At 34.0% G+C, this 27,200-nt stretch overlaps 1 protein-coding gene across 5 annotated transcripts; it reads left to right on the plus strand.

The window, feature by feature from the left end:
• Positions 1-8,690: 8,690 nt before the first annotated feature.
• LOC136802729 (putative leucine-rich repeat-containing protein DDB_G0290503) lies at positions 8,691-26,592 on the plus strand. Of its 5 annotated transcripts, none has more exons than XM_067059474.1 (4): positions 8,691-8,879; positions 22,881-23,118; positions 23,505-23,666; positions 23,881-26,592. In XM_067059474.1, the coding sequence occupies exons 1-4, from the start codon at positions 8,749-8,751 to the stop codon at positions 26,554-26,556; spliced, it is 3,207 nt and encodes a 1,068-aa protein (XP_066915575.1). In that variant the 5' UTR covers positions 8,691-8,748; the 3' UTR covers positions 26,557-26,592. The 5 variants fall into 5 exon arrangements, with proteins under 5 accessions (XP_066915575.1, XP_066915576.1, XP_066915579.1 ...); XM_067059475.1 differs by lacking the exon at positions 8,691-8,879 and adding an exon at positions 15,323-15,424; XM_067059478.1 differs by lacking the exon at positions 8,691-8,879 and adding an exon at positions 15,323-15,403.
• Positions 26,593-27,200: the final 608 nt, after the last annotated feature.

The raw sequence follows: 27,200 nt of genomic DNA on the forward strand, positions 1-27,200 counted from the left end.
ACTTACAAAAAGATATTACTTACCATTTTACCCCCGTTTTCAGATTGCGTCTTTCGTGGGGGCATGATCTCAGGCGGAGATTCTGCGCCCTCGTCATAAGATTCTTGGGTTGTCTCATTGTTTGGCGGCATACCTGAAAATAAAAATCAAAAAGATTGTCCTCATATTTGCATAAATTACGCTACCTTATAAAAATTATACAAAACGAAAGCGAGTTTAGGCCGCCTGCCATAGAGTGCAAGCCCTAATATTTTTATCTTGCGGATTCGAGAGGAAAACAAAAGTGATCAATTCTTCAAAGGAAGAATTAGCCAAAAATACCCATCAACAAAAAGATGACTTGCGAGGTTGGGAATGGATCCTGCAAAGATGAAAAAGTTTTTACAAGGCGTTTTTTTGGTAAACCCATAAACTTTTTTTCTTCCCTCAAGCTAAAAAAGATTACGGGTTTGGGCAGTCACAGGCAAAAATTAGCAAAAAGCTGGTGTTTTCCGTAAATCTGAGAATCACGATAAGATCCTCACTGATGTTGCATCGTGATTTTGCAGAGTTTCTTAATTTTTGCTTTGAGTACATTAACAAAAATGCATCACAAACTGTGAAATGCGATACGTTAATTCGATCCCTGTGAGATTAGACAAACTTACCGTATTGGCTGTGTTTGTCAAACTTTAATTATTGCCGAACTTTGTTGAATGACGTTGAATGTACTTTTTTGTTGAATTAGTCAAACACTTCTTGTTGTTGAACCAGGTTGAACAAATTTTTAAAACATTTCCATTTGTTGAACTTAAAATCAAATACTCACAATTTTTGTGACTTTCATAAAGTTCAATTAAGAGCCATTTTTATAAAAACCTTCAGAAAAAATAAATTTTGAAACAAAAGTCTCCAATTGTTTTGGTGTTTTCCTTGATTTTGAGTTTGCAGTGAGGATGCTTTCTTTATAATAACTGTTTTTTTAGTTTGATCCGAAACTATGGGTTGAATTGATGCAGAACAGAAAAAGAATGTTTGGATTATAAAAAATGGTTACTTGGAATCAAGACATAACCATGGCGGGAAGCAATTTTATTCAATTAAAAGTTTGAAATGAACAATAAGCTTGCATATAATCAGATTTAGAAAAGCTTTGGCCCTGAAATTTTCTAGACTCATTCCCTCAATACCTACAGTTGATCTATGGTGACCTGAACTGACTAACCTCAGAGGCAAAGTTAAAAATTTTTAAAGTCAATGCTCTTGGACAACGGTGCGAGATACCATTCAGATTTCTTCTTTGAGGTGAAATAGAGCCACTAGAAAACCTGTACAGAAAATATGGGAAAAATTATTGGAGCCGTTTTAGAAAAATTTAGTGCCAAAATCAGCATTTTTGGGTAAATTTGCCTCAAACCCCACTTTGACCGGCATTTTTTGGGGAAAGAACGCTTCTAAAAGTGTGGAAAAGTTGTTTTTATTGAAAGATACCAGCCAGTACCTGCCTATGTATCAATTCACTTTAAGTTGTGGTATTCTAAAATGGTTTTAAAGCTGAGCAAGGGCATCTGAAAACCCTTCTCTGGACACTGTCAACAAGAAGGTACAAATCGTGCACCATGCCAAAAATGGCTTGAAATAAGGTTTTTGTAATAACTTGCCCAAATTACATAAAAAATTAGGGAAAATTTCAGACAACCTCTATATCAACATTAGAAAGGGTAAGAGATCATTATAATAACTCCAGGGGGTTAAATGGCCCAAATATGGCTAATTTGTTGTCCAGACAAAAAGATTGTCCTAAAAAGGGCCATTTAAGCTTAATAATCTATACGAAACCTAGTTTAAACTAAAGCTGAATGTTTGTTTTAACTCCTAATAGTAAAATGGCCCACTTTTTACGTTCCTGGGTCCCAAAATAGGACAAAAAGGTTGTCCTTAATTTTAACAGTGATATTTTACAAAAAGGACAATTTATTGTCCTTTTTTGGACCGCATAACCAAAACTTGCTACCTGAAAATTAAATGTGAACCATTCATACAGTTTTGTGCAAAATTTTAGCTTAAATAGGCTGATAGTTTTGGCACTATTTTGGAAAAGATAAAAAAGTTTGAATCCTTAGTGTTTAAGCACAAAAAGTGGTTAATTGAAATACATTTGCCTTTAGGACAAAAAATGTTCCACGAGAGGGACCGTTCAACGATTTTAATGTTAAATATCTTATGTTTGAGGTATTTTGAGCCTGATCTGTAAGGATCTTGAATGATTTTTTGTTTTTAAGTTGATTTTCATGACAATTAATTGCCAATACTTTACAACATTTAGGACAATTTATTGTCCATTTTTGGACCTTTTTAAGAGATTTTAGAATTGGAATCTTGTTGTAGGATAATGTTCTTCATGTGTACCAAATTTTGACTTTATTGGAGTACCCTCAAGACTTATTGATCTTGGATAGCTCATTATCCTTTCAGTTAGGACAATTCATTGTCCTTTTTAGAACCGCAGTTCAAAAGCTTATTTCTCTTTAAGTATACCTTTTACAGTTACGGGACCAGCATGGGTCCAAAATTGTACCAAATGCTGCACGCAAGGACTTAAGTTAAAGCCCTGCAATATCAGGACAGTTTCTTGAAGTTTGCGAAAAAAACGCCAGGTCTTTCAAAATTCAATATGTGAAAAGAGCAGTAAAAATACAACTTTTGTTATAAAGGCTTGTTACTACATACAGACCTTACTAGGTCAATATTCTTTTTTTTGGCACAGGTATGAAAGCATGTCAAAAATATGTCATATTTTTACTGCATTCACTTCAGTGTTTTAAAGAACTGATTTTTTAAGAAATTATTTCTTAAGAAACTAGGGAAATTAAAAAAAGTAATAACACCGTCACACATGTTTTTATAGATTAAAATACTGGAATACAGACAAAAAGTTTTTATTTGACGTCAGTTAGTCAACACGCATTTTGTGTAGTTCTTCAAAAATGGTTGAAATTTAGCAAAATCAAAAACATGAACGAAAAAACCGACAAAAAGCAAGAAAAACAACCATTTGAAGAAGCTAAACAAAACCAAACATGCACTCCCACCTCCTGCTCAGATGATGATGACCAAAACCGTCTAAAATGCCGAAAATGCCACCGCATGGTACACTACGAGTGCACACAATTACCGCTTTATCAGCTACAAATTTTTGCCAACACTTATAACGAACAATATCTATGTCAGAATTGCGTGCGGATAACACGATCTCTAATGAGTAAATTAGGTGAGAACTCGTATCATATGATGCAGAGGGAGATTGAGAAGAAGGACGACGTCATTAAAAAGCTCAAAAACCAGCTAGCCAAGAACCGCAGCCTTAAGAACGATATCGAAAACATCTTAACCAATAAGATGGCTGACTTTGAAATAAAAACCAAGCAGATTATAAAAGAAGAAATAAAGCAAACGACGAATTACATAGAGAAAACATCAGAAAAAACATACGCTGAAATAACTAAGAAACACAAGGATAATTTCAAATCAGCAGTGAGAGAACACCAACAAGAAAACAAGAATGAAGAAAGAGACATCGAATCAAGAAAACGAAATATTATTATACATGGAATGGTGGAATTAGAGGTAGACAACAAAGAGAAACAACAGGAACAAGACAAAATAGATATTGAAGGTATACTAGGTAACATTGGCGTTCAAGATATCAAACCGTCCCACCATCATCGCATCGGACAAAACCGAAAAGGGCTACATTTGCGTCCAATCAAGTTGATCTTAAAAAGTATAGAGGAAAAAGAACGGATAATGCAAAATCTGCATAAGCTGAAACGATTCAATGAAATTGGTGGCTTTAGCATCACAGACGACTTCACCATCAACGAAAGAAAAATTATTAAAGATATGTGCCAAAAGGCGAAAGAAATGAATTCAAAAAATGACGATTTCGTTTGGCATGTAAGAGGAAGCCCTAGAACAAACCTTCGCCTAGTTCGAAAACCTAGGACAAAGACCAAAACAACGTCTTCTCTTCTGTCCATATCTTCTGACGACTGGACGACAGATGAAGAATTAGACAATTTATAAATCTAAAATTATTTCGTAGAGGTCGATAGACCTGTGAAATATAATTCTATGAATAAAGTAAGACTAATCACTGTCACTGTCTGTTTTTAAAATACCATATTCCCAACACTTATACCGTACTAAAATAGGGCCAATCCCGTCATGCGGTAAAAGTACCAGACTGTCAAATCTTTGAATAGCCCTTATTGGCTTCATTTTCAGGATTTTATGCATACAAAAAGTGGTTCAGTTTTAAATTATGGATCCATTGATAAATAATATGCCAATGTTTGGGTAATTTTTTTTTTTTGGCTTCTTGGGGTGGGGCCTTCAAAGGGGAGGGACCTGGGGGAGACCTTATGGGTTTACCCCAAATTTTTTGTAGTTATATTCCATCATCCATCATTTTAGATACTTTAGCCACTTTTGGGAAGGCCTCAAGAGAATCCAATCATTTTTCATTTTAGTATCCCCCTACCTGAGTGAATTTTCATTGGTCATTCCTGACTTTCATCTTGTTTAGCCTATGATTTGTTTCCTTTTTACTACACACTAATTATTATTTCAATCATTTTTTTCTTGTCTTTTAGAAATCTATGGTTTACAAAATTAAAATTGAGATAGTATACATCGTTAATGTGCTGGTTTAAAAATGAGTGACCATACTCGAACAAGGAGTATGCAAAATCCTGCTATAGCTTCTGTCAAAAGGCGACATACTGGACCTTTTTTACCATGTCCAAAAGCTAAAAGAATGGCTCTAATGGACCAAAAAGACAGCAAACATGACAACCAAAATTCTAAGACAACATTAGAAGATTGTGTTGATTTTGCGGTAGAATCAAGCAAAGCAGACAATGTTGTCAGTACTGAAGAGAGTGTCCAAGTTATTGAATCTGGATCTGAGAATGGAGACTCACCACAGGAGCTTGTAGAAGATAATGAGGATGTTATTGAACAAATTGTCGTAGACGCAGACCCAAATGAGAATGACGTTGACGAGGAAGAAATTGTTATGATGGAAATTAATAACCACAGAAATGACGTTGTATTGATAAACGATGATATTTTGATGATTGACGAACCAAGAATGGTGACGCCTCCGCCAACCCCTCCTCCCCCGCCACCACCGCAACCAATTACTATACCATCAACCCGCTCCTCTCCTCAGGCTCAAGAAAATTGTGCCTGTCCACATCAAATAGTTGTGGGACCAACTAAACTTGATTTACACCAACTTTCCCCTCAGGTTGTTCTTAAGAAATCTAAAAAAGTGGAACGGTTTTTACAACGCCAACAAGAGGCTGAAAATATTATTAAATTTCGAACATACAAAGTGCACAGTTATGAATTAAGACACTTTCAGATTGTTTTGACCGATTACTACCAAGAGCAGAGTATACAAAATAGTAAAAACATTGACACCAGCCCAGACAATCGATATTCCACATCCTCTGCTAGTAAGGCTCAGCAAGATGGCTTTTCAACTCCAACTAAGGAAATTATTAACTCTGTTAAATCTACAGAAGGGAATGTAAATACTCCAGAATTTATGGCTCGGTATGAAGACTGTGTGGCAGAAAAATTGTTGACTTTACGTAAACGGCTTGATACACCTGACAAACCTAATTCACCAATTCCTAACAGACTAAACATTGAAGGACAGCAGGCAACAAATTCTTCTTCCATTGTTACACCTTTGAATATTGACATTGATACAAACAAACAACCGATTCATCCAAGGACACGATTGAGACTGTCACCTGTAAAAAAGAGTCCAACCTCATCATCATTAAAATACGTTTTGAGAAAATCTGTTGTCGAAAACTACGTTGAAGTATCAGACTCAGACAGTGACAGTCAATGTTCGGTAATGACTGTATCGGATATAGAATATACAAGTTCAGGGAAGAAAGTGATCCGTGTTAAAGAAGAGTATGTTGAATTATCTGATGATACTGAATTAGAAGAGCTTGAAAAATCGATGAAAATTGAAAAAGAAGTAGAAGAAGATGTGGACTCTGATGATGATGAAGCACGTGATGGTGATAATGAAGGTGAGGATGATAGCTCTTCAATGACATCACATGATGATGATGGATCTTCTTCTACTTCGCCTGATGAAGAGAATAATTACATCAATACGTCGTCGGTCAAAACTGAGAATGTGAAAACAGAAATTAAAGAGGAGGTAGTAGATAGTGAGCCATCATCTCAGGTCGAATCTTCTCTTTTTGTTGGTGATGAAGAATCTATGGATAATTTATTAGATGCTTATCATAAAGTGAAACGAAAACAATCATTGAATAGATCCTTCCCGACTGTTGGTAAATCACCTGTTAAGCCCTCTTTGATACCGCTGGTCAAGAAATCACCAGTAAGGAAGTATAAGTCTTTTCTTGGTAGCAATTTATCCGCCAGGTATCAACAAGACACCGACACTGACACTGATACTTCGATCATTCGAAAACTGAAACAAAGGAAGATTAAACCGCTCACTATTAAATTAGTAAATCTTTCTAAGGAAACCATCGAAAATGTTATTCATTTATGTTCGAGCACTGCTGATTGGCGTGATGATGAGTTATTGGAAAAGGCTGGCTTATCCTCTTACGATATCACACGACTAGGTATTGTCACAGCTACACGTCAAAGCACTAACTATGGATTACGTCAATTTGTTAAAAAGAAAAAGATTTTTGAGGTCTTTTTACCACCTGAAAAACCTAAGCCATTGTCTAAGAAACAAGAACCTAAAATTAAAATCAATCGAAAGGAACTGAAAAAATTGAAACGTAAACAGTTAATGAAAGAGAAACAAGAAGCAAAACAAAAGGAAAAGGAATCTATACGTCGTGCTTTGTTGAAAATCAATAATCGATTTATCAACCAGAACAAGTTTTGGGCATTTATTGACGGTGGATCTTCAGAAAATCACCCTATTTTGCTCTAAATTATATTATACAATATTTAACCTCTAACTTTTTTATTTTACTACATATTAAATTATGTCATAATTGTTGAAACATTATAGATTCTGTTTGAGGATCTTTTCTGAGTACTGAGAAATCTCTTTGAAAATTGCAATTAAAGGGGCATTGATAGTCGATTATTCATTTCTTCTTTCTAACATTAATTTTAAATACCATAATAGCATTGAAAATTTTTAAAAGAAACTTTTGACAAGTTTTCACATTAAGGTTCTCCATGTATATTTTTAAGAATTTCCAAAATTTTGTTTGGCATGATTTCCTGACTTTTTTACATTTAGCCATAAATATTTACAGGACAGTAATAATTACTAAATTTCAACATATTAGATAGTCCGGAATTGCTAAAAGCAAAGACGCCATGGTATGGAAAGGTGTGACAATTAATTTCAACCACACTCATAGGTCTAATTCTTAAACCTTTTGGTTCTTGAATTTTTTTTGTCTGATGGAATAATAATTGAAGAACTTTTTATTTACTTCTCTCTATTAATTTCCTTTGAAAAGCTCCTAATTTTCAAAGAATGATATTTTTTAGGGTCATAAAGTAAAACAGAAAGATAAATCAAAACCCAATTCAGTTACCGGACTAACAAGGACTAACCAATTTTGATATATTTAGGATTCTTCAGTTGAATTATTCAGGTTTTTTGTTTGAAAAAAAAAAAATCATTTTAACATGTTCATTTTTATTGTTTTACTAGTTTATTTAGAGTGTAAAATAGACAAATTTTTATGAATTTCATGACATTTTTGTTAAGTTCATTTAAAACCGGCTTGAATCGTTTTAAATATTGAAATTGAGCTCTACGAGTCTTTCTAACTATCTTAACCTTGATTAAATATTTTTAGAAAACAGAAAGGTCCTTTTTTCAACACTACAGGGTAATGAAAAATGTATACTACAGTGCTTCGATTTTTACTTGACTTCAAAACTTAATTAAGTTTTCTCTTTGTTTTAGCAAGGATTTCAAATTTATAATTTAGTTAATTAAGACTAAACCCTGTTTTCATTTTACAATATCTCTATAAATTTACTTCTCCTTTTCTTGGATAGCTTTCAATAGAAATCCTTAATGTGGACCAGAATCTGAAAAATATGACTTCCAGATTACGTATAGTTTTGGACAGAAGAAGGACGACGATGACACTGGGTGGTACACAATGCTACTACACTAACAGAGCTATCTTATTGTGGTATGTTTTCATTTTATCATAATAGACAGATATTGTTGCATTTGTATTTTCTGTTTTACTAATCATTGTTGTTCATCTATTAAACTGATTAAATTTTCAGGATTGCAAGTTAACAATACATTGCATTGACCTCAAGCAATTGCATTTTAAAGTACTAAAAATGTTTTAAGTTTCCCATGCTGGAGATTTTGCGTATTATCTCATGTAATCATCACAGTATTTTCCACAAAAATTTATTTTCTAATGTATTTGGAAAAAAGTGATTTATTTTAGATGACATGGTCAGAAAGTTTGGAAATAAATTCAGGACAATGGCTAACTTTCAAGCTCTGTGTGACAAGAATATCTGAGAAAAAAACCTTTTCTTTGTCACGAGGATGTACGAGGATCGAGGAATTTTAAATCATCCATCAATCCATCCCAAATATCGGAGTATTATTATAGTCCAATTTTTATCTGGCAAATAATTATCCTTTTGAATATTTTTTCACAGTTTTGATGATAAACAAAGTTCCAAATGCAAAAGAGCAAGAAGACAGATAGACCTTCAAAGACCACGACTAACAAGCTAACCAGTGGAGCTGCTGCCAAAATCAAACCAAAAGATGGTGCTCCAAAGGGAAAGACTTCTGGTACAGGGAAACAAGGGTATGTTTGATGTTTTTTATTTATCACATTAAACACTTACAAAGACGTTCTAGACTTTGGTATAGAGTCTAGAGATTAAAGCGTTTGCAGATCTCATCCACTCAGATAAAGCTAAAGGGGAAATCTTTTGGTTGCACTCTCTCGTACTGTGGCGAAAGAATAGATTCTTTAAATTAGATAGTCTAGCAAGCTAGACGACTGATTCAGACATAGTAGAAATAATAAAGCAAAAAGTAATGGAGGGAACAATTTTAGTCGTCTAGAAACCTATGTGCCCTAACTCCAAACAAAAGAAAAGTGTCAATATTGCAATTATAATTTTTTCCTGCTCAAAAAAAATTCTTGAAAAAAAAAATGTGTGTGGATTTGTGTGTTAAACATTTTTCATTTGAGTTGATTTTGTTTTGAGAGTTTGTTGTTGCTTGATAAATTGTTTTCTCCCCGTAACAATTAATCGTATTATCATATCAGATCATATAACGCCTATACTTACACGCATTATAAACGACTCCAATCTATAAATTAGAAGACTAAATTTCCACACGAAATTCATCTTAAAATGAAAATTTGGACACTGCTAGATTGAAGCCTTAGGGTATGTAACTAATTCAAATTTAGGTAAGGAATATAACGTTGCATTACTTGGTTTATATCATGACATGCAGGGGGGGGGTCAGTGTACTAGAAGGCGGCATGTATGTGTACTACAAGGTATTTTTCAAAACTTGACACCCAACCACCCCTGAAGTACACCATACTACATGGAAAAATCCAAAAACCACCCCATACCCCCTATTTTCTACCCAGGTAGTACCTGGTAAAAAACCAAAACCACCCCATACCCCTCATTTACTACCAGGTACTACCTTGAAAAATCCAGAAAATAGAGAAACTTTTTTTCCCGAAAATGGGAAAATCGGGTAAACATTTTTCCAAAAATCGGGAAATCGGGAAAACTTTTTTTCGGGAAAACTTTTTTTCGGGAAATCGGGAAATCGGGAAATTGGGAAAACATTTTTCCAAAAATCGGAAAAACAGGAAAAATTTTCTTAAAAATCCAAAATGGGTGAGAAATCAAACTTTTCAAAAATTACGTGAGACCATGTAGAAATGCATGAGTCTCACACCTAATGCGTGAGAGTTGGCACCTCTAATGTACGAATGTTGAATGTTTGAATTCAAATGTTCGAATGTTTACATTGACTCGATAAACCTTCATTTCAGTGGGATCTGGTAGGATTTCAATTCATTCCAAGAAGTTTGGAAGAATGATCTTGGACAAACTTGGCTTGATCAATTTATAATAGAACAACTTTACATTTCTATTTTAGCAGATAATTTCTTAACCGTTTTGTTTCCACACTGTTAACATCGATTTTGGACCCAACACCCCTATTTTGACTGATTTTGACAGGTAGTAAAAATCAAAATCGATTTTGGACCCAACACCTGCCAACACCCCTATTTTGGTACACAGGTAGTAAAAATCAAAATCGATTTTGGACCCAACACCCCTATTTTGGTACACAGGTAGTAAAAATCAAAATCGATTTTGGACCCAACACCCCTATTTTGGTACACAGGTAGTACATGACAATTTTTTTTCTCAAACACCCACCCACCCCAGGATACATGCCACCTTCTGGTACACTGACCCTCCCCTTTGACATGGCCGATTTTAGTTCTCTTTTTATTCAACTGTAGAAAATTACCCCAGTGAGAAAAGTCATTTGATTTAATTTTCATTGAACTTTTAGTAGCCTTATTATTTAAAAGGATCTTTCACGGATTTTTTTTTACCTTGAATATTTAAATTTCATTCTGGGGGCCACTAGAATTTTATGACGTCACTTTAAACAGAAAGAAAATATACTAAAAGTGGTGGTTTTTGTGAGCAACCGTTTGGGAAAGAGATGCATAAGGTGTATTACAATCATTTAGAATGAATCTTTTTCATAAATCACTAATTATGAGGAAGATTTCAAATTTGACCTGCATTCTAGGGGCCAGTTGCTGCAGTACTTAAGAATCTATCACTTCAACAAAACTTTTGAGGGGCTCGTTTTCCGACGTTCATGAGGTACTTGATACTCCTGTCAATATATTGAAACTACCTATGATTACTCCTTGTAACACCTAGTACAGTTTGTACGTCGGAATATATACATCCCTTTGTCTGTTTTGTTTTCATGGTAAAACCATCATCAGTCAAACGTATAATCCTTCAATAACTTCAAAAGGACAAAAACTTTTTTACAGTAATCAAAATATTTGCATTTCCTTTCTTGCAAACGTAATCGTTTTATTAGGAAAAGTGCAACAGAGTTAAAAATACTTGTCTTTTAGTGGTTTTGATCATACTTAAAAATAATATTTTGCACTAGTTAATAAGAGTAGTCTGTGGGTTGTTACTTTGCTACACACTTTGTAGGGTAGACCTTCAACTGTAGAGTTATAATTATTTCTATTTCATTATTCTAACAAACGAGATTTTGGGTACTTTAATATAAAGTACCTTATCAGTATTTCTTAGCTTATTCCCTGGTATAAGGGGAATCTTTACTTCATCAGAAAATTTTCTTTTTCTGTAAATGTCTTGTCGTGTCTTTACATGCTTTTCATGTGAACATCATCTGAATTCCATTACTGAAGGACTAGCTGTTAATGAACACTGACAATGGCTTTCGTTAGGATTACTGGAAATTTTTTAGGTGAGATGGAGTTTTTATAAGATATTAATTGGTCATTTGAAGTAATAAAAATAACGCGTTCTTTAGAAAAAGTAACAAAATTGTTTTATTGCTGGTTAACGACCAACCAAATCAAATAAGAGCTTGTAAAAACTCCATCTCGTCCCTAATTTTGACATTTCACGTGTTTTTATTTTCAAAATCTCGATCATAATTTTTCCTACGTTTTCATTCAATCAACAATCAATTCGTCTTGATTTTCCCACATTTGCATTCAATCAGCAGTAAATTCAATAGCTGTTACTGATACCACCACTCCCTACCTATAAAATTGAATGGTTCTTGTTGCAACATAATTACTTTCATTTGTTATTGATCTCAAATGGGAAGTCATTAAGAGATGGTCAGAGCAATTAGTAGAGAAAACTCATTTTTAAATGCATGAAAAAGTAGCAATTGTATTGCTGAGTTGTTATACTGTGTTGTTTTCTTCGAATATTTTCATTGTGTGATTTCGTGAAGTTGTTATTTTGTTTGTCACAAGACTTGATGATGTCACAGAGAGATGGTTGTAGTTAAGAACAACAAATAAGAACAATTTTTTTCATGAGAATATTTCTTTATCGGTCGCCAAGCACCCTCGTGTTATTCTTGTATCTTTTTTTTCTTCTACTTTTTGAGCCCCATCGATAACATTGATTTTTGAGAGCTTGTTATTTTTGAGTTTTAGATTTTAATCATCTAAATGTTCAAAGTAATTAAATAGAGGAGAGGAAAATTCTTTGGAGATCATGTTACCAAGTTTAATTATGATTAGAAATGTGTTCAGGTTCTGATAAGATTGTGCTTGCTGATAGTTGCTGGATGATGGCTCAGAAAAGGGATATTGGATTGCTTTATTAAATTTCATGCCATTTTCCTCTCATCCAATAGTATAGTATTCTATAATTATCAAATTTTCTCATCAAAGATGTCCAGCAAGCTGAATTTGACTTTCAAAATTCGACTTGAAAATGAAGCTTGGACCATTGATGACCATTTTATTTCATCGGCATGGGTATCTTAATATTTATGTCATATGACTGGTAATTAAACTCAAAACATTCAAAATGTTCTTCTTTCTAGTCCGGTACTCCTTAAAAAGTTCATACTTTCACTTCTGTAGTGTTCTCTACGTCCAGTACCCACAAGAAAAAGTCATCAGATCACACGGGTGGGAAAACTTAAGTTCCGACGTCGTAATTTTCAAAAATCAATTTTTGCGTGTGATTTTATAAACTGATAAGGTGTGATTGTTTTGGCAGTGTGAATGCGGAATTTTTCAAATAGTTATTTTTATTTTTTTAAATTCGGTGTATGAAATCCAATTTAACACTTTTAGACTTCACTGAAAAGGCTTATACATTTAACAATTTATCAAATACAAATCAAAGCCCTTTTCCAAAAACTTGGTGGGGAATAAAAATTTTGGCGTGGGGTTTTCGATTAGATAAGCGAGTGTAAAATGCTAAATCCGACGTGGGATTTTCAATTTAACACGCGAGGAGAGAGGGCCTGATATACGAAATTCGACGTGGGATTTTCGATTTATTACGTGGGATATTCGATTTAACACGTGTATTATTCGATTCAGCACACAATGTTTAAAGCGTGTGACCCTGCGTTAACCACTTCGGAAATTCAATTATACACGTGTGATTTTGAAGGGTGTGATTTTGCGTTTCCCACCGGCGTAAAAACGAACCGATTCCCACGCGTGGGATAGCAGTGTGAAATGTATACTTTCACACCGTGTGATTTTCACTTTCACACCGGTGTGGTTTGATGACTTTTTCCTGTGACCTAAGTTATGGTGTACTATGTCATTTTGAAAATTCGCAATTTTCTTTCACCCTATTACCGGTTGAAATCCGGCCCGTTTACATTGCCAAGTTTGAAATCCTCAAAATGGTATTCTTCAAATTCCCGAGGGGTTGTTCTCAGGCAAAATGGGTGCCCGGTATGTGCAAGCCATAAGGGTCCCTTTTTCATACCCTTGAAAGTCCCTCAAAAGCCCTCAAAGGGGTATAAAAACCATTAACAAGCCAACTGAATTCCAAAATTACGAAAATCAAAATCGACTCCCTCAAAGGGTCAAAAATTCTTAAAATTGGACTAAAATTTGAAAATTTTGGCTGAACTTTTGGGGAAATAGTCTCTCTAACGGTGGTAAAAAGGTTGATTTCCAAACTTTGGCTAGGACATACCAGTCATCTCGCAAACCTAGTACCTCCCGCCTCGGGTTTAAATCCCAGCAGCTTGGTGGTTTACGGTTATTAATGGATTGATATGATATTGATGTTATGAACATGAACAACATCTGGGTTAAGATAAGAAGATGAATATCAGTCAATAGAAGTCATCATCAAATGGTCAGCTCCCTTAAAGATCGTGCACTTGATATATTATCATTATAAGAGACTAGTGTTTACTTTGTCTGTTTCAGGTTTATTTGCTGTTACGCTATTTGTGATTTGTTTGCTAAGTTTTACGCGGTTCTGGTCTACAGTTTATTTTACTGTTTTTTTATCCAAGTGAAAAGTTCTTGCTTGAAAATTACTTATTACATTTGTATGATGTATGCTTGAGTCGACATAAACATCATTTTTAATGTCATTTTGAAGATTAGATATTGCCCTAACAACGAATTGAATGATGAGATTGTCGTAAATTGGAAGTGGCTTATTTTGATTGTGGGTAAATAGGATCAGAGAGCATTTTTTTGCATTTCATTTTGTTGGTTGGTTAGAAATATGAAGTGCTTTTCTTATCAAGATTTTGATTCGACTTTCGAACTTTCGCTTGATCGTGCTAGTAGGGCCCACTTTTTTTATTTAGTATTATGTTGTATCTGAGTGCATTGTTTATGAAAAGGAATTTTTAAAATCCTTTCTCAGTCCTGGTTGACTTAACGAACTCTTTTCCACCAAACTTTATATGGATTTTTTGTAATTCAAGATTTCCAATCTTAAAAAATAAGTAGTGATTTTCGAGCTTATTATTTTTGGTGCAGATTCGCCGAATTTTAAGAAATTTTTATAAGTTTAACATATTTATGATCTATATCTAGTAGCGATGAGTAGTTGGAAATCATGTTATTTCTCAAATTGTTATGAATTATTTGGATTTTTCAATGCTATATGAAGTGAAGGTCGTTGCTAATATCATTTCTCTTCGACAAACAAAGCGAAAGTTGTTTTCAAATATTTACGAATAGTTGGGTTTCTTAGGAAAGAGAAAATTTGTAAAAAACGTTGAGAAAATTGTTTTTCATTTTTGCCCAAATAATATTATTTTCTATCATCTTCATATAAAACTCACAAGTTAAAAGGTGTTAACTAAAAGGAGTAAATAGAGAGGATATTATCATGGCCCAACGTATAAATTGCCCTATTTTCCCTAAAGTTGGTCTCAAGGAAATCTTTCAAAATCGTTTTTCTCAGTAATCATTTTAGAAGTAGAGAAATCTGCTTTCCATACAACCACTGTTTTATAAGGATTATTTGGGGGAAATCGTTATTCAGTTTCTTTTAACCATGAAGAAGTGATTAAACTTTTTTGGATTTCTAAATTTACTATCTTTATCACTGACGATGGCATCAAAGCTTTTGCCTTAATTTTAAGCAACTGTTGTTCTCTTTTTTCCTTGAGTGGAATTTTAAAGGAGCTCAAAATCATTTGTTTTCTCATTTCATTTTAACTTCTATATTCTTCAGTTAAAAATTATAAAATTAATGGCATTATAAATTAATTATTGGTAAATGAAAGAATCATGGTCAATTATCGATTAAAGAGGTATGGGAGCTACAAAAGATGGTATGCTATTGTGTTTGTTTTACTTTTTTTGATCGCTTGTTTTATCAGATATTGTCACTTCCCAAGGTTCTGAAAAATAGTACACGTTTTTTTTATAAGAACATCCAAAATTTTTGAAGCTTTCGGATGTCCTTAACTTTTTGAGTTTTAAGCCTAAAAATGTTCTTAACATGTTCTTATTTTGACCATTTTCCTAAGAAAAAGGGTGTTTTTGAGTCCACAAAGCCTTATTCTTAACTTGTTCTTAATATTTTGGCCATCGAAGCCTTATGTTCTTATAATAGAGTTTGTTCTTATAAAAAAACGTGTATGCATCCCCCTATCTCAGTGACCAAGAAAGAATCTCTTATAGGTGATGTTATATGACCAGTTTATAAATGGGTGGGATCAAAATTCTATTGTTTACAGTCCAAATATTTAGTTGGGACTCTCAAAATTATTTTTTCCGAGTAGAGATGAGAGTCCAGTGTAAATTTCCAATGGTAAATAATAAAATTTCAAGGTATTTTTCTCACTGGGATTGATTCTTTAGACTATTTATCAAGTGGTCAGCTATTCCTCTGCAGTTATATTCTCAATACAGTTGTCCTAGAATCCGGCAATGGTTATGTCCACTGTCTGATGGCCTGATCCTATCAGGAGGCTTTTCTTTTCTTTTTCCTGAAGATTTGTTGAGTTTTTCCATGGACTAACAAAACTTAAATATTTTAATTGATAGAATTGGGCCTTAAGCCTTTGATTTGTTAAAAAGAACTGTAGTTGAACTCAAAGTCATTTTACCTGTTCCACTCTCTGACATGTTGCACTGCTGTAAAATTGTTCCTAAAATGATGAGCCTAATTTTAGTTTACCTTCAGGTCGTGTCGAGGTTAATAGATACACTTCTTAGAGAACTAAAATAAATTAAAATATAAGGCATTGGATAAAACAGACGAGGGTTGACTATTTTTTGTCATAATCAAAAATACCTTTCATCAAATTTGCATAGCAGGGAGTATAGGAGCCATTTTGTTTTAATTGGATTAAATCCGTAATCGTTGTTAGTTTAGTTGTCCTGGTAACCTGTTGCAAAGTGTTTGGATCCATCCAACATGCGTGGTTTGCGATGACGTAGCTCTTAGTAATTTCTCTTCCTTGACAAAGTTCCAATTTAATAACGTATATATTTTAGGCATAACCTCCAACTTTTAGGACACTATTTTGAAGGTTTTTTAATTTAGTTTGAAAGCACTAACGTCATGAAAACGGATTGGTATGTGTTAAAAAGATTTACAGATTTCCAAGGACTGTCGAATTCTCATTTCAACCCCAATCGATTAAGAAAAAATTGGCCCAGATATCCTTTACCGATCAAAAAATTCCTTATTCGGGAAAGAAACCATAAACTTAATTCAAATTTTGTGAAAATTTGGAAGAAGAAAACTACTTTGTTGCATCGCATAGGCCGTCATAATTGGACGTCTTTTGTTGATTAAGCAATTATCGGTTTAAAGCCTCATTTCCTGTCATAACTAAAGACTCATGAATCAATCTTGTGTGCGAGTGATGCATAGAAAACAAATACTTTCTAATACAGCTATTAACGTTGTCATCATATATTTTGTTTGAGACAGATTTAAGGAATGTTTTTTTGTTTCTATAAGACTTTGATATCTTGCGGAAAACTTTTTGATTAGTGTTGGTGTATAATGCAATGGGGCTCTCTTCAGTCTAGTGGTATCTTATTTTGATTTGAGTCAATTGTTGTGAATAGCCATTGTTTATGTCCTGCCTTTAGTTAGTAGTTTAGTACATACTTTATTGTGTATTTTTAGAGCTGGGTAGGCTGCCTTCCTCTTAATTGTGTTTGTTGTTTATGCATGAGAAATTTATTTTGCATAGCCTCGTGATCAGTAAGCAGTAAAAGATGTCAGGGAAAGTTTATTTGCAATCTTAAGAGTTTCAGGCTGGGTCATTTTCCGTAGAGATTCCGAGGTTGCTATCTAATTTTGTTTTTAAAGATGTATCAAGATTTGCAAAGTAAACATAACAGATTATGTAGAACATCGTCAATTATACTCTCAACATTTTGGATGACAATTTAAAACGTTTAAACTGTTACATTGAACTTTATAAGTATTTAGTTTCGTCGTTAAGTGAAATTTAGACTTGTTTCGGATTAGTCCTATGACCTTGTGAAGAGTAGACCATATCCCTAACCCAGTCACCAGGCCACGCCAATGTTTTTATTGACTTAGTTTTACGTATATTAGGGGTCTTCCTTCAGCTATAGTTTTAAAAGAGCTATTGTTATTTATTTTATGAAGCGGTCATGTTTCAAGTTGACAGTGAGACCTTTTTCTGCTTTTTTAGAATATTGATTTAACATAGTTTGAAGAAAAGGTGATTTTATTTGTATCGTGCAATGTCACAAAATGAAAGTGTATGACAAGAATGTCATCTTATCATAGATATGAAAAGAAATTATGTTAGTTTGTTGTTTTGTGAGTTGGATCAAAAGAAATACTTGATTTCATGCTATGATTGTAGAGTGCTGTTACTGTTGTGAAGTGATATAATTTTTTAGTTTAAAAGTCATTAATTAATTTTGGAAAATATTTTAGAAAATTTTCTCACAGTGAAATTCTGTCATTGTGCAAGATTTTACTTATGTTGTTGTGGGTGATTCCAGAGTGGATTGTACAGGATTTTACATGAAAGAGAATGTCCTACAGTAGCTTAGCTGATCAAGATTTCTGATAGTTATGTACAAGGTTTGTTAGTCAAGCAGTATTATTAATGAAATAAATCGAAATTTTGGAATTTAGTATTCCTATTATACACTGTTATACACTTGCAAGATAGTAATAGGAAAGAAAAATTGAGACTTGAACTCGAAGCATTGTATTGATACCAAGTTAGATACACGTTTTTTTTATATAAGCGTAATTTTTTTTGACCAACGGTGAAATAACCTGTAGAATTGCCAAGACTGAAAAAGTATTCTCAGTTTCTTTCAGACTAGATACAATATACACACCCCCTTCTCACAGACCCAATGGGACAAAAAATCGGCCAAAATATAGACCCCCAGTGGAAAATTATACTTTTTTGTCCCCACTGAAAATAATCAGATAACCAAATACTCACTGCAAAATATTGTGCTATTTTATCCATCCCCAATGAATTTTCTAGCTCGAAAACAATGAAATTAAAATCCCCAGCAATAAAAAACATAAGAATATCAATACCCATCAAGTTTTGGTTCGTTTTTTTTATCCCCACTGGCCTGAAAAATCTCTATGAAATGGGAAGTATAGACCTTCTGGTGAACTTGTTTTTGAGACTACTGCCCAATTTAGATATCTTTTTTTTCAATAATCAAATTCAATTGTCACAGTAGAAGCATTTATGAAATTCTTTTTAAAGTCTGCCCTGTTCCACAATTTGGGTACACCGTTTTTTATAAGAACATTTAGGCTGAAATTTGAGAAAAAATAAAAAAAACATCGAAAGAACATCAGCCTGCGAATTGAAGAGATTAATAAAATTTGCTTTATAAATTATCTGAATTCAAAAGTTACTTTTGTAATTGCAGTAATTCTTTTACTTTTCAACTTTAAATGAGAGTAGATTTGTTCGACTTGAGGGTCAATTTTTATAACCCAATTAAGAACATTTTAGTCTCAAAAATATAAAAAAAAGAGTTTTAAATTGGATATTCTCAAACTGATATTCTTGTAGAAAGTATTCTTATCAAAAACGTGTATCAAACGTTCCAAACGAATTGAAGCTTAAATTTATTGTCGGTGTGATGATTCCAGATTTCCGATACCTTGAAATACATTCTAAATGCCTTTGAAATCGCATTAAGTTTCTTTTGAAAATTATGTTAGATTTGTCAGACTTCACAGAAGAGTTTTAAAATCTTAGTTTGTTTCTGAAATTTGAACAGCTTTATTTTCAAATTCGAAACTTTCAATGGCTGTTACTAAGTGTACTTAACAAATGTACCTTGTAGATTGTAATTTTATTTGACTTTATTAATCGTTTTGATCGGGGTAATCTGAAAAGGTTTGTAAGATATATCTTCCTAGATTATGAAATAGTGCAGCAAACTGAACAGATATTTGACTGCAGATAGAAAAATAGTTATTTTCAACGTTACACTTATTAGTTTACGTGTTATTTAGCAATAATTGGTTTGGAGACTTAAGTTCTACGGGTTCATCATTGTTGAACGAGCAAAGATTGACACCAAGTCAGTAAATCCAACCCAGACGGCACACAACGTCGAAACAACGTCCATGTGACATTCAAAACGTTCAAATAACGTTTTTTGAACGTTAAAACAACGTTGTGTACCAGCTGGGAAGAGAATCTAGCATAAAAAGCTAGCTTCTATATACACGTTTCTTTATATTCTATTCATTCAAGTATATTGAGTGAGGACAGCCTCTGTTTTTCATTTTCTCGAAGTTTTCAAGGCTTTAAATACTCTCAAGGAATGTTCTTGATAAACTTTTTTAAAAAAGGACTTAAATTTTTCATCGATTTGTGAGATCTCCAAGCCAGTTTAATTTTGATTGGCAGATTTTAAGCCTCGTGTTCCTTTGAAAAATTGCTTTTACTTCGTCACCACACATTTCTTTTATAAGCGTCAAAATCAAAAATTAAAAATCCTTTTGAAGTATTCAGGTGTTCTTAATACTTTGGGTTTTAAAATCGTCTTATGTTCAGCATTACCATTTCCTAGGAAATTGCACGTTTGATGTCTGAATAGCATTAAAATGTTCTTAGAAAGTCGTTAGACCTCAGAGCCTTATATTCTTATATACTTTGTTCCTATAAAAGCCGGGTATTTCTGACGTCTGAGGTTTCTTTGGAGAACTGCTGGTAGTAACCAAAGTTTCAGTGAAAAGCATGGAAAATATTTTATTTGGCTAATATTTGATATCACTTAGCATGGTCAAATTAGAGCTTTGAGACACAGATACGTGTTCTAGTCAAATCTGTACTGGTCGTCTAACACAGTTTATCAGAGCAGTGAAGAAAGAAGAAGAAAAATAATATCCAGAATGGAAAGAAAACTGCGTTGTTTAACTTGTGTTTCAGGTATGTGGGATTTGTACAGTTTTATAGTACTAGATTGTTTGTAGGTTTCTTGGAGTCAATGTAGTCCAGATTGGTTTTTTTCCTCTGAATATTTCGGTTTCGGAAAGAATAAGAAGTTTTGTATAATAATTTTCCTGAATTCTATTGTCTTCCTAGACAATTCGATATATCTAAATGGAAATAAAAACGTGAATTTTTTAACGTGGACGAAGATCATTTCAATAAAAATGCCTTTTGGAGGAGTGGATAGTATTTTTCTTTGCGGGTAAGTTCTTAAATGCTGACATCAACAAAAATTCATATTATTATCACCTGTAGAGTTTCTACAAAAAATGCCAAGACTTCTGCTGTAATTTTGATGGTACAAAAGTTATAGATTTGGCAAAATACACCCCTGTATAGAACAAATGAAGATTAACTCTAGGCTACCGTACAGGATACGAAATTAGATGAAGTTAAATAATTTCAAAAAGGTGGAAATGTTTCCTAATGTGTTATCTCTTATACGAATTCCACTTAAAAATTTTAGAAATACGACCTATGTACTACTGTACTGCCTTCCACATTTTCTCACAACGATTTGATGCTCGTTTCATTCATTTGTATTTTGGCCTCAAACATTGTAATCTTTGGAATGGATGGATACCTGTATAAGCTATATCCTGTATAAGCTACATGAAACATTTTTTTGCAACAAAAAAATTAACATATTTTTAAAAGTAGTTTCCGCAAAAGTAAAATTTTCGATATTTTTTTGATATCCTTTCCCCGTTTTTCATACAGTCTTGCTAATGTGTAATCTCGGCGGGACGCCTTTTGACGGATTAAATCTAATGAAAAGAACGAAACAAAATCATTTTTTAAAGATAGCGGTTTCTGATTTCGCATTTCATTTTTGTGTTGGTTTTCAACTTGTTCGTAACTTGTTAACCCCTTGGAGAGAGCAAGTGAAATTATATATATTTTCAACTGTGTAGAAAATCGTTAACATTATTTTTTTTTCATATATCTGGGATAAGAATTTTTCTTAATTTGTTCGAGTGATAATTTTTCGAGCAATTGACAAAATTTACTTATTGAGTTTTGTATTTTTGTTGACATGCCAGCATCACGTAAGAAAGTGAGGCAATTTTTTGCCTGTGGGTAAGTCTTTTTTCTCACGTGCCTGGTAAATCGATTACATTTTACTTTTTCCCCTTTTTCTCATTTAACTGGAATAAAATTACGTGGAACTGTCATCCTGTTTTTTTTTTAACTAAATTGTAACTAAAAAGATAACGTAGGTTAATTTTTTCAAAAACTGGTATCCTGGGTCCTTGAAGTCCTTGGAATTAAATCCTAAAAAGGAGATATTCATTATACCAGACTGTTGAGTTTCACTACCTTGTATTATAAACATGATCATATACCTAGTTTTGGAGGAGTTTTTTACCAGAGGAAAGTGCCGTCATGTATGTAAAGGAATTTTTTCAACTAGAGTATATCCAGCCACGATTGAAAACTACCTAAATTCATCAAGAAAATTAAAAACATGTCTGCGTGGTAAATATTGCACGATTAAGTTCTTTTATACAATCACAGTACTAAACTTTCCAGTCAACGAAATCGGACTATGATCTGATTCATATTAAATCGATTCGATCTCATAGAGAAACAAAATCTAATACTTTTTTGACACTTATCTTTTTACATGATCACTATAGGGCTCTTTTTTCATTAAACATTTTTAAATGAAATATCAGATCATTTTACCAAGTAATGAGAAATCTTAACAACCGTCGGTATTTTTGCCTCATGTTAAGATAGCATAGGCTGCGCACATCTCTGAAATTCATTTCGATATAGGGGGATATATACGTATCGTGTATAAAATTCCCATCCGAGAGTCACCCCAAATTTAGGTCATTTCATTTCTATATAAGACAGATATGGCTTTTTCGTTTTTCGAGTAAAGTAAAGAAACACAGAAAGCGTAACGTTCATTCAGCCTGTTCGTTAAAATATACCCCTCAAAATGCATGCAGCCCAACGATGCCGCTTTTTTAGACGACCGAAACGGCGATTTCACTACCTAGGCCGCTGGTCTACATGCACCTGTACCACATTTTCCCTCTATGTACAGAATACAGTGTATATCACTTGTTCAACATAAATATTTGCATCACCTGAATTAGGCTCTCAATCCAATTTTCCGTTCAGCTTTCTCAACAAAAGACAAAAATACCTTGGTAGGAGTTTAACTGTTGTGAGTAGCGTGATTATAGCGTAGCTTATGAAAGAAATCTATCTTATTTCAACGGTTCCAGGTCTCCATAGCTATCAAAAATCAAAACACATATTGATTTTCATTCTTCATTTTTAGGGCTAAAATAGCACGTGACTTCGACGAGCGAGACATCACGGCAAGACGTTCCGCACCATCATCAACAAAATCCTCCCGTAAACCCAGTAAAGCTTCATCGATCACTTCTGAAACACCTTTGACACGTTCACAACACAAATCAAGCAAGACATCACTAAATGGCATTTCACCACAAGAAAGACCATCGTCAACAAAAGCTTCACAATTAAGAGGAGTTGTTCGAAAACTTTCTTCACAGGTATAAATTAAATACCTTTATCATTTTTAATTTATGCAATACTAGTAAATTGGTCATTAAAGTGATTTTTAAGCAGCGCAGTGAAGGAAATACTGATGTATTTTTCTGAGCTAAATATCAACTGGGATAGACGAAAACTAGGCCAAAAAGGCAATTTTAGGTATTATTAAGGCTAAAGGGCAAATTCCATGATGGTGATATTCTTAGTATATTCTTAATCTTTTGACCATGTTCATCATGGACATTCTTATGAAAAGAGCTTGTATTGGGCAATTTATTTACCGTAACGGATTCCCTATGTATGTACAAGGAATAACATTACAAGTTTAACATTAATTAGTATTAGTATATCTTTACGGTCCAGCATATTTTTTTGTTCATTACAGAGTGATGAACCGCGCCTTGGCAGCACACCATCGAGTCTGGCAGCCAGTCGTGAAAGCATCATCGAAGAATGGGAACGATTTGAAAGTTTGGAGAAGAAACAAGAAATCCAAGCCTTGAAAAATCATATCGCTGAAATCAAGAAAGAAAGCGATAGGACTACAGTATGTTTTTTAGCTTAGCTTTCTGATACCGTCGTTTAGTATGATTGCAACTGTATGTGCCCGAATTTTATTTGTGGTCTCCTTTAGTCTAACATTTAAACTGATCAACATCAAGACGGGTGTATGTTGTCATATAGAGAAACTACTCGAACCCAACTTTTTATGGGAGCGAACACTAAATAGAAAGCTGACATTTTAATTTTGATTATTTCAGGAATTATTGATCAACAAGAAGAACCAATACGAAGAATCGAAAAGTGAATCTTCCGCCAAAGATGAACAAATCCAACTGCTTCAAAAACAAATCAACGAACTTAACCAAGTTATTGAAACATTACGAGCCAAGAAAGATGAACCAAAAGAGAAAGTGTTTATTTCTAAGGAAACCGATTTGGACGTTGGAGTGGAACCCCAAAATGAGATTTCAGCGAAAAATGAAAGTTTGGTAGATGGTGTCTTAGTCAAAACATCTACATCTAAAGGAACTGATACTGCTGATCTTCAAAATATAAACATTGAATGTGTGAACCACAAGGTCTCAATGGAGTTTGTCTCTCGAGAAACTGACACTTTCGATCTTAACGAAGCTGTTTTGGTACAAGAACAATTTGGAAAGCTAGAGGAAGAAGTGTTAGTAACGCGTGATGAGATTAATGAGGTCTGTGGTCAGGTTTGTGCTGAGGAAGATTTGAAAATATTACAAAAGGAATACGATCAACTTTCCTCAAAACATAAAGACACGACGGACAGATATGAAAAGCAAATTGAACTTTCCAATACGTTAGAAGGAGAAAATAAAGATTTAGCTAACGATTTACGAACCACGCGGCAACATATGGAAGATATGACTTCAAAACTGAATAACGTTCAACAATTAGTAAATGTAAAAAATAAAGAAATCTTCGAGCTTTCTTCTTCGGTCAATCTACTACAAAAGGAACTAGACTCTACGAAAGATTTAGCAGCAGAACAACAGGCTAATGTACGAAACAATAATCTTACCGAATTTGAAAAACTGCAAAATAAGATGAGTCTTGTGGAGGATGAACTAATGCAAAGTCGACAACAAAAGGAATTATGTGAAGATAAAATTGAACAACTTATGAATGAAAATGAACTGCTAAAAGATGAGAAAATTTCTCTTGAGAAAGTTACAGAGGAAGTGTCACTCCAGTCTGCCTATAATCCGTTAGAACCATCAATGGGTGAGAAAAGCGATTCGGATTTAGAGCTAGGGCTATTACGACAGCAGCTTGAAGAACAGCATCTTGAAATGACTAGCCTTGAAACCAATCTTAAATCAGATGTCAGCGAGCTACGACAAAATGCGGAAAATCAGGAACAATTGATTGCTAAGCTGGAACATGAAAATCAAAAGCTTTATAAAGAGAAATATGAACTGAATGAAAATATCTTGGTGTTGCAAGATCGTATCAACGCAATATCTAAGGAAAACGAGAGTCTTTTATCGAATGATAGCGAACATCGTATTTCAATCGAGGAGGATTTAAACGATTCGACGAGTTTCTCCGAACACGACTCAAATATCGAACAACTCTTATCGATTCATAAGAACGAGATGGATATGCTTCAAGAAAAACTGAATGAAACCGAAAAAGATCATGAAAGCGCATTACGTGAAAAAGATGATTTGATTTCATGTAAAGAGCAACACATTTTGTCTTTGCAAATTGATCTTGACGAGAAATCGAGGGATTTGAAAAGCCTGAATACAGAGTGTTCCCGTTTGCGCGCGCTCAAAGATAAAGAGCAAGCGACGAGTGACGAACAAGAATCGTATCTGCTTCAGGAAATCGAACACGTGCAACACGAATGTAAACAAAAGCTACACACTATGGAGGAGGATAAGGATCGTCTAACCACTCTCCTTCAAAAACAATACGATGAAAAACTTATCGAAATGGAAGTCGAATTTGAACAAAATAAATCTATTGAAATTGAAAACGTTCGAGAAGACTTACAACATGAGATTGACTCTTTACTGTCACAAAGAACAGAACTAATGTCTGTTCTCACCAAAATGGAATCATTGCTTATTGCAAGAACACCGACCAGCACGACTTCATCGTCCGGTAGAAACGGGTTCCATTTTGATTTCCCCGATAATGGAAAACTGGAACGGAAATCGAAAGTGGAACATTCGAACGATGATATGCTACTTATGATTTCGAATCTTGAATCTCAAATGAACGGAACTGACTTGAATAAAACATGGCCATTACTTGAGAACCACACTTCTTCGAATCGGAAAGCGCCGCTTTCTCCGAACGGCGTTAAAGCACAGTTCGAAAGAGCACGTAGTGACATTTCATTACAGTTACGAGAACTTGATGACATCATGATGAGTGATTCGCGTTTACCGAGTTTAAGCGCGTCTGAAACGCGTTCACATGCGTCTGAACCGCGTATTGGATCAAGCTTAAATGCTTCTTTTGATGAACTTTCGTTTGACCACGATGATAGTATTTCCGCTTCTTCACCGCTTACAAAACAAACGCCCCTTCATTCACCCACTACCACCCACACGCCATCACCCTCATTCCGTGATTCAGGGATTTCAACGATAGAACTATCAAACCGTAACACGTTTTACGAGAAACAGTTACGAGACTTGTTACGTTCTTTCTTAAGATTCGAACTACAATGTCATTTAATTGCGACTGATTTCTCTAACGAAAAATGGTTTTTAGACTTGCAGAAATGGAAAGATCGCGCCAATAAACGCTTGAAAAGGCTCGAACAAAGATATTTGAAATATGATAATACTCTTTCGAAATCGATCACTTATCGACCGACTGATGAAGAGGTCAGGGAAATTATTGCTGACGTCAACAAAAAATATGATCGGTTCAAACAGCATGAAATTTAAAGTTTTTTTCAGAATATATTTTTAATTTAGTTCGAACTGTTTGAAAAGTATTTGCATGGGGTCTCTTCCTTTATATGATTTCATTAATTTTATAGACCATTTCATGCTGCGAAATGAATGATGGTTAAACAGGACTGATATCGGTGTTTATTCTTTTCAGAATGGTATCTACAAAATAACCATTTGTATAATGCTAAAAGTCCCCTAACGGCAAACAGCGCTGCATCATAAATACTCAGGGAAAATCAGATCTAGAGCTCTCTAGTGCCACTGTCTCAGTGCCTCGGTATAAACGTTTTATTCTGGGTCTGTTTTTAGAGGATTTCAAATAGACGATATCGGCTTTCCGAATTCTCCCCGAATGATTACCCATGATGCATTGCGCAAAAAATTCACGGACGATATTTACTTTCCGTGATTCTTTTGCGCAAGGCATCATGGGTAATCATTCGGGGAGAATTCGGAAAGCCGATATCGTCTATTCTATGTCTATAGTTCAAAGTATTTTTGAAATCATGGTAAAAAAATTCCGGGTTGTTTTTTCAACGGTGACTTTTTCGATTGGGTCCTTGACACAGAGGCGTTCTTCCAAAACCTTTAAAAAGCAGTTAAGTTTAAAAATATTCTATGCTCCCTTTACCAAT

Source organism: Clytia hemisphaerica, unplaced genomic scaffold (assembly GCF_902728285.1).
Source record: "Clytia hemisphaerica strain Z4C2 unplaced genomic scaffold, Clytia hemisphaerica genome assembly, whole genome shotgun sequence".
In the NCBI taxonomy this organism is placed as follows: domain Eukaryota; kingdom Metazoa; phylum Cnidaria; class Hydrozoa; order Leptothecata; family Clytiidae; genus Clytia; species Clytia hemisphaerica.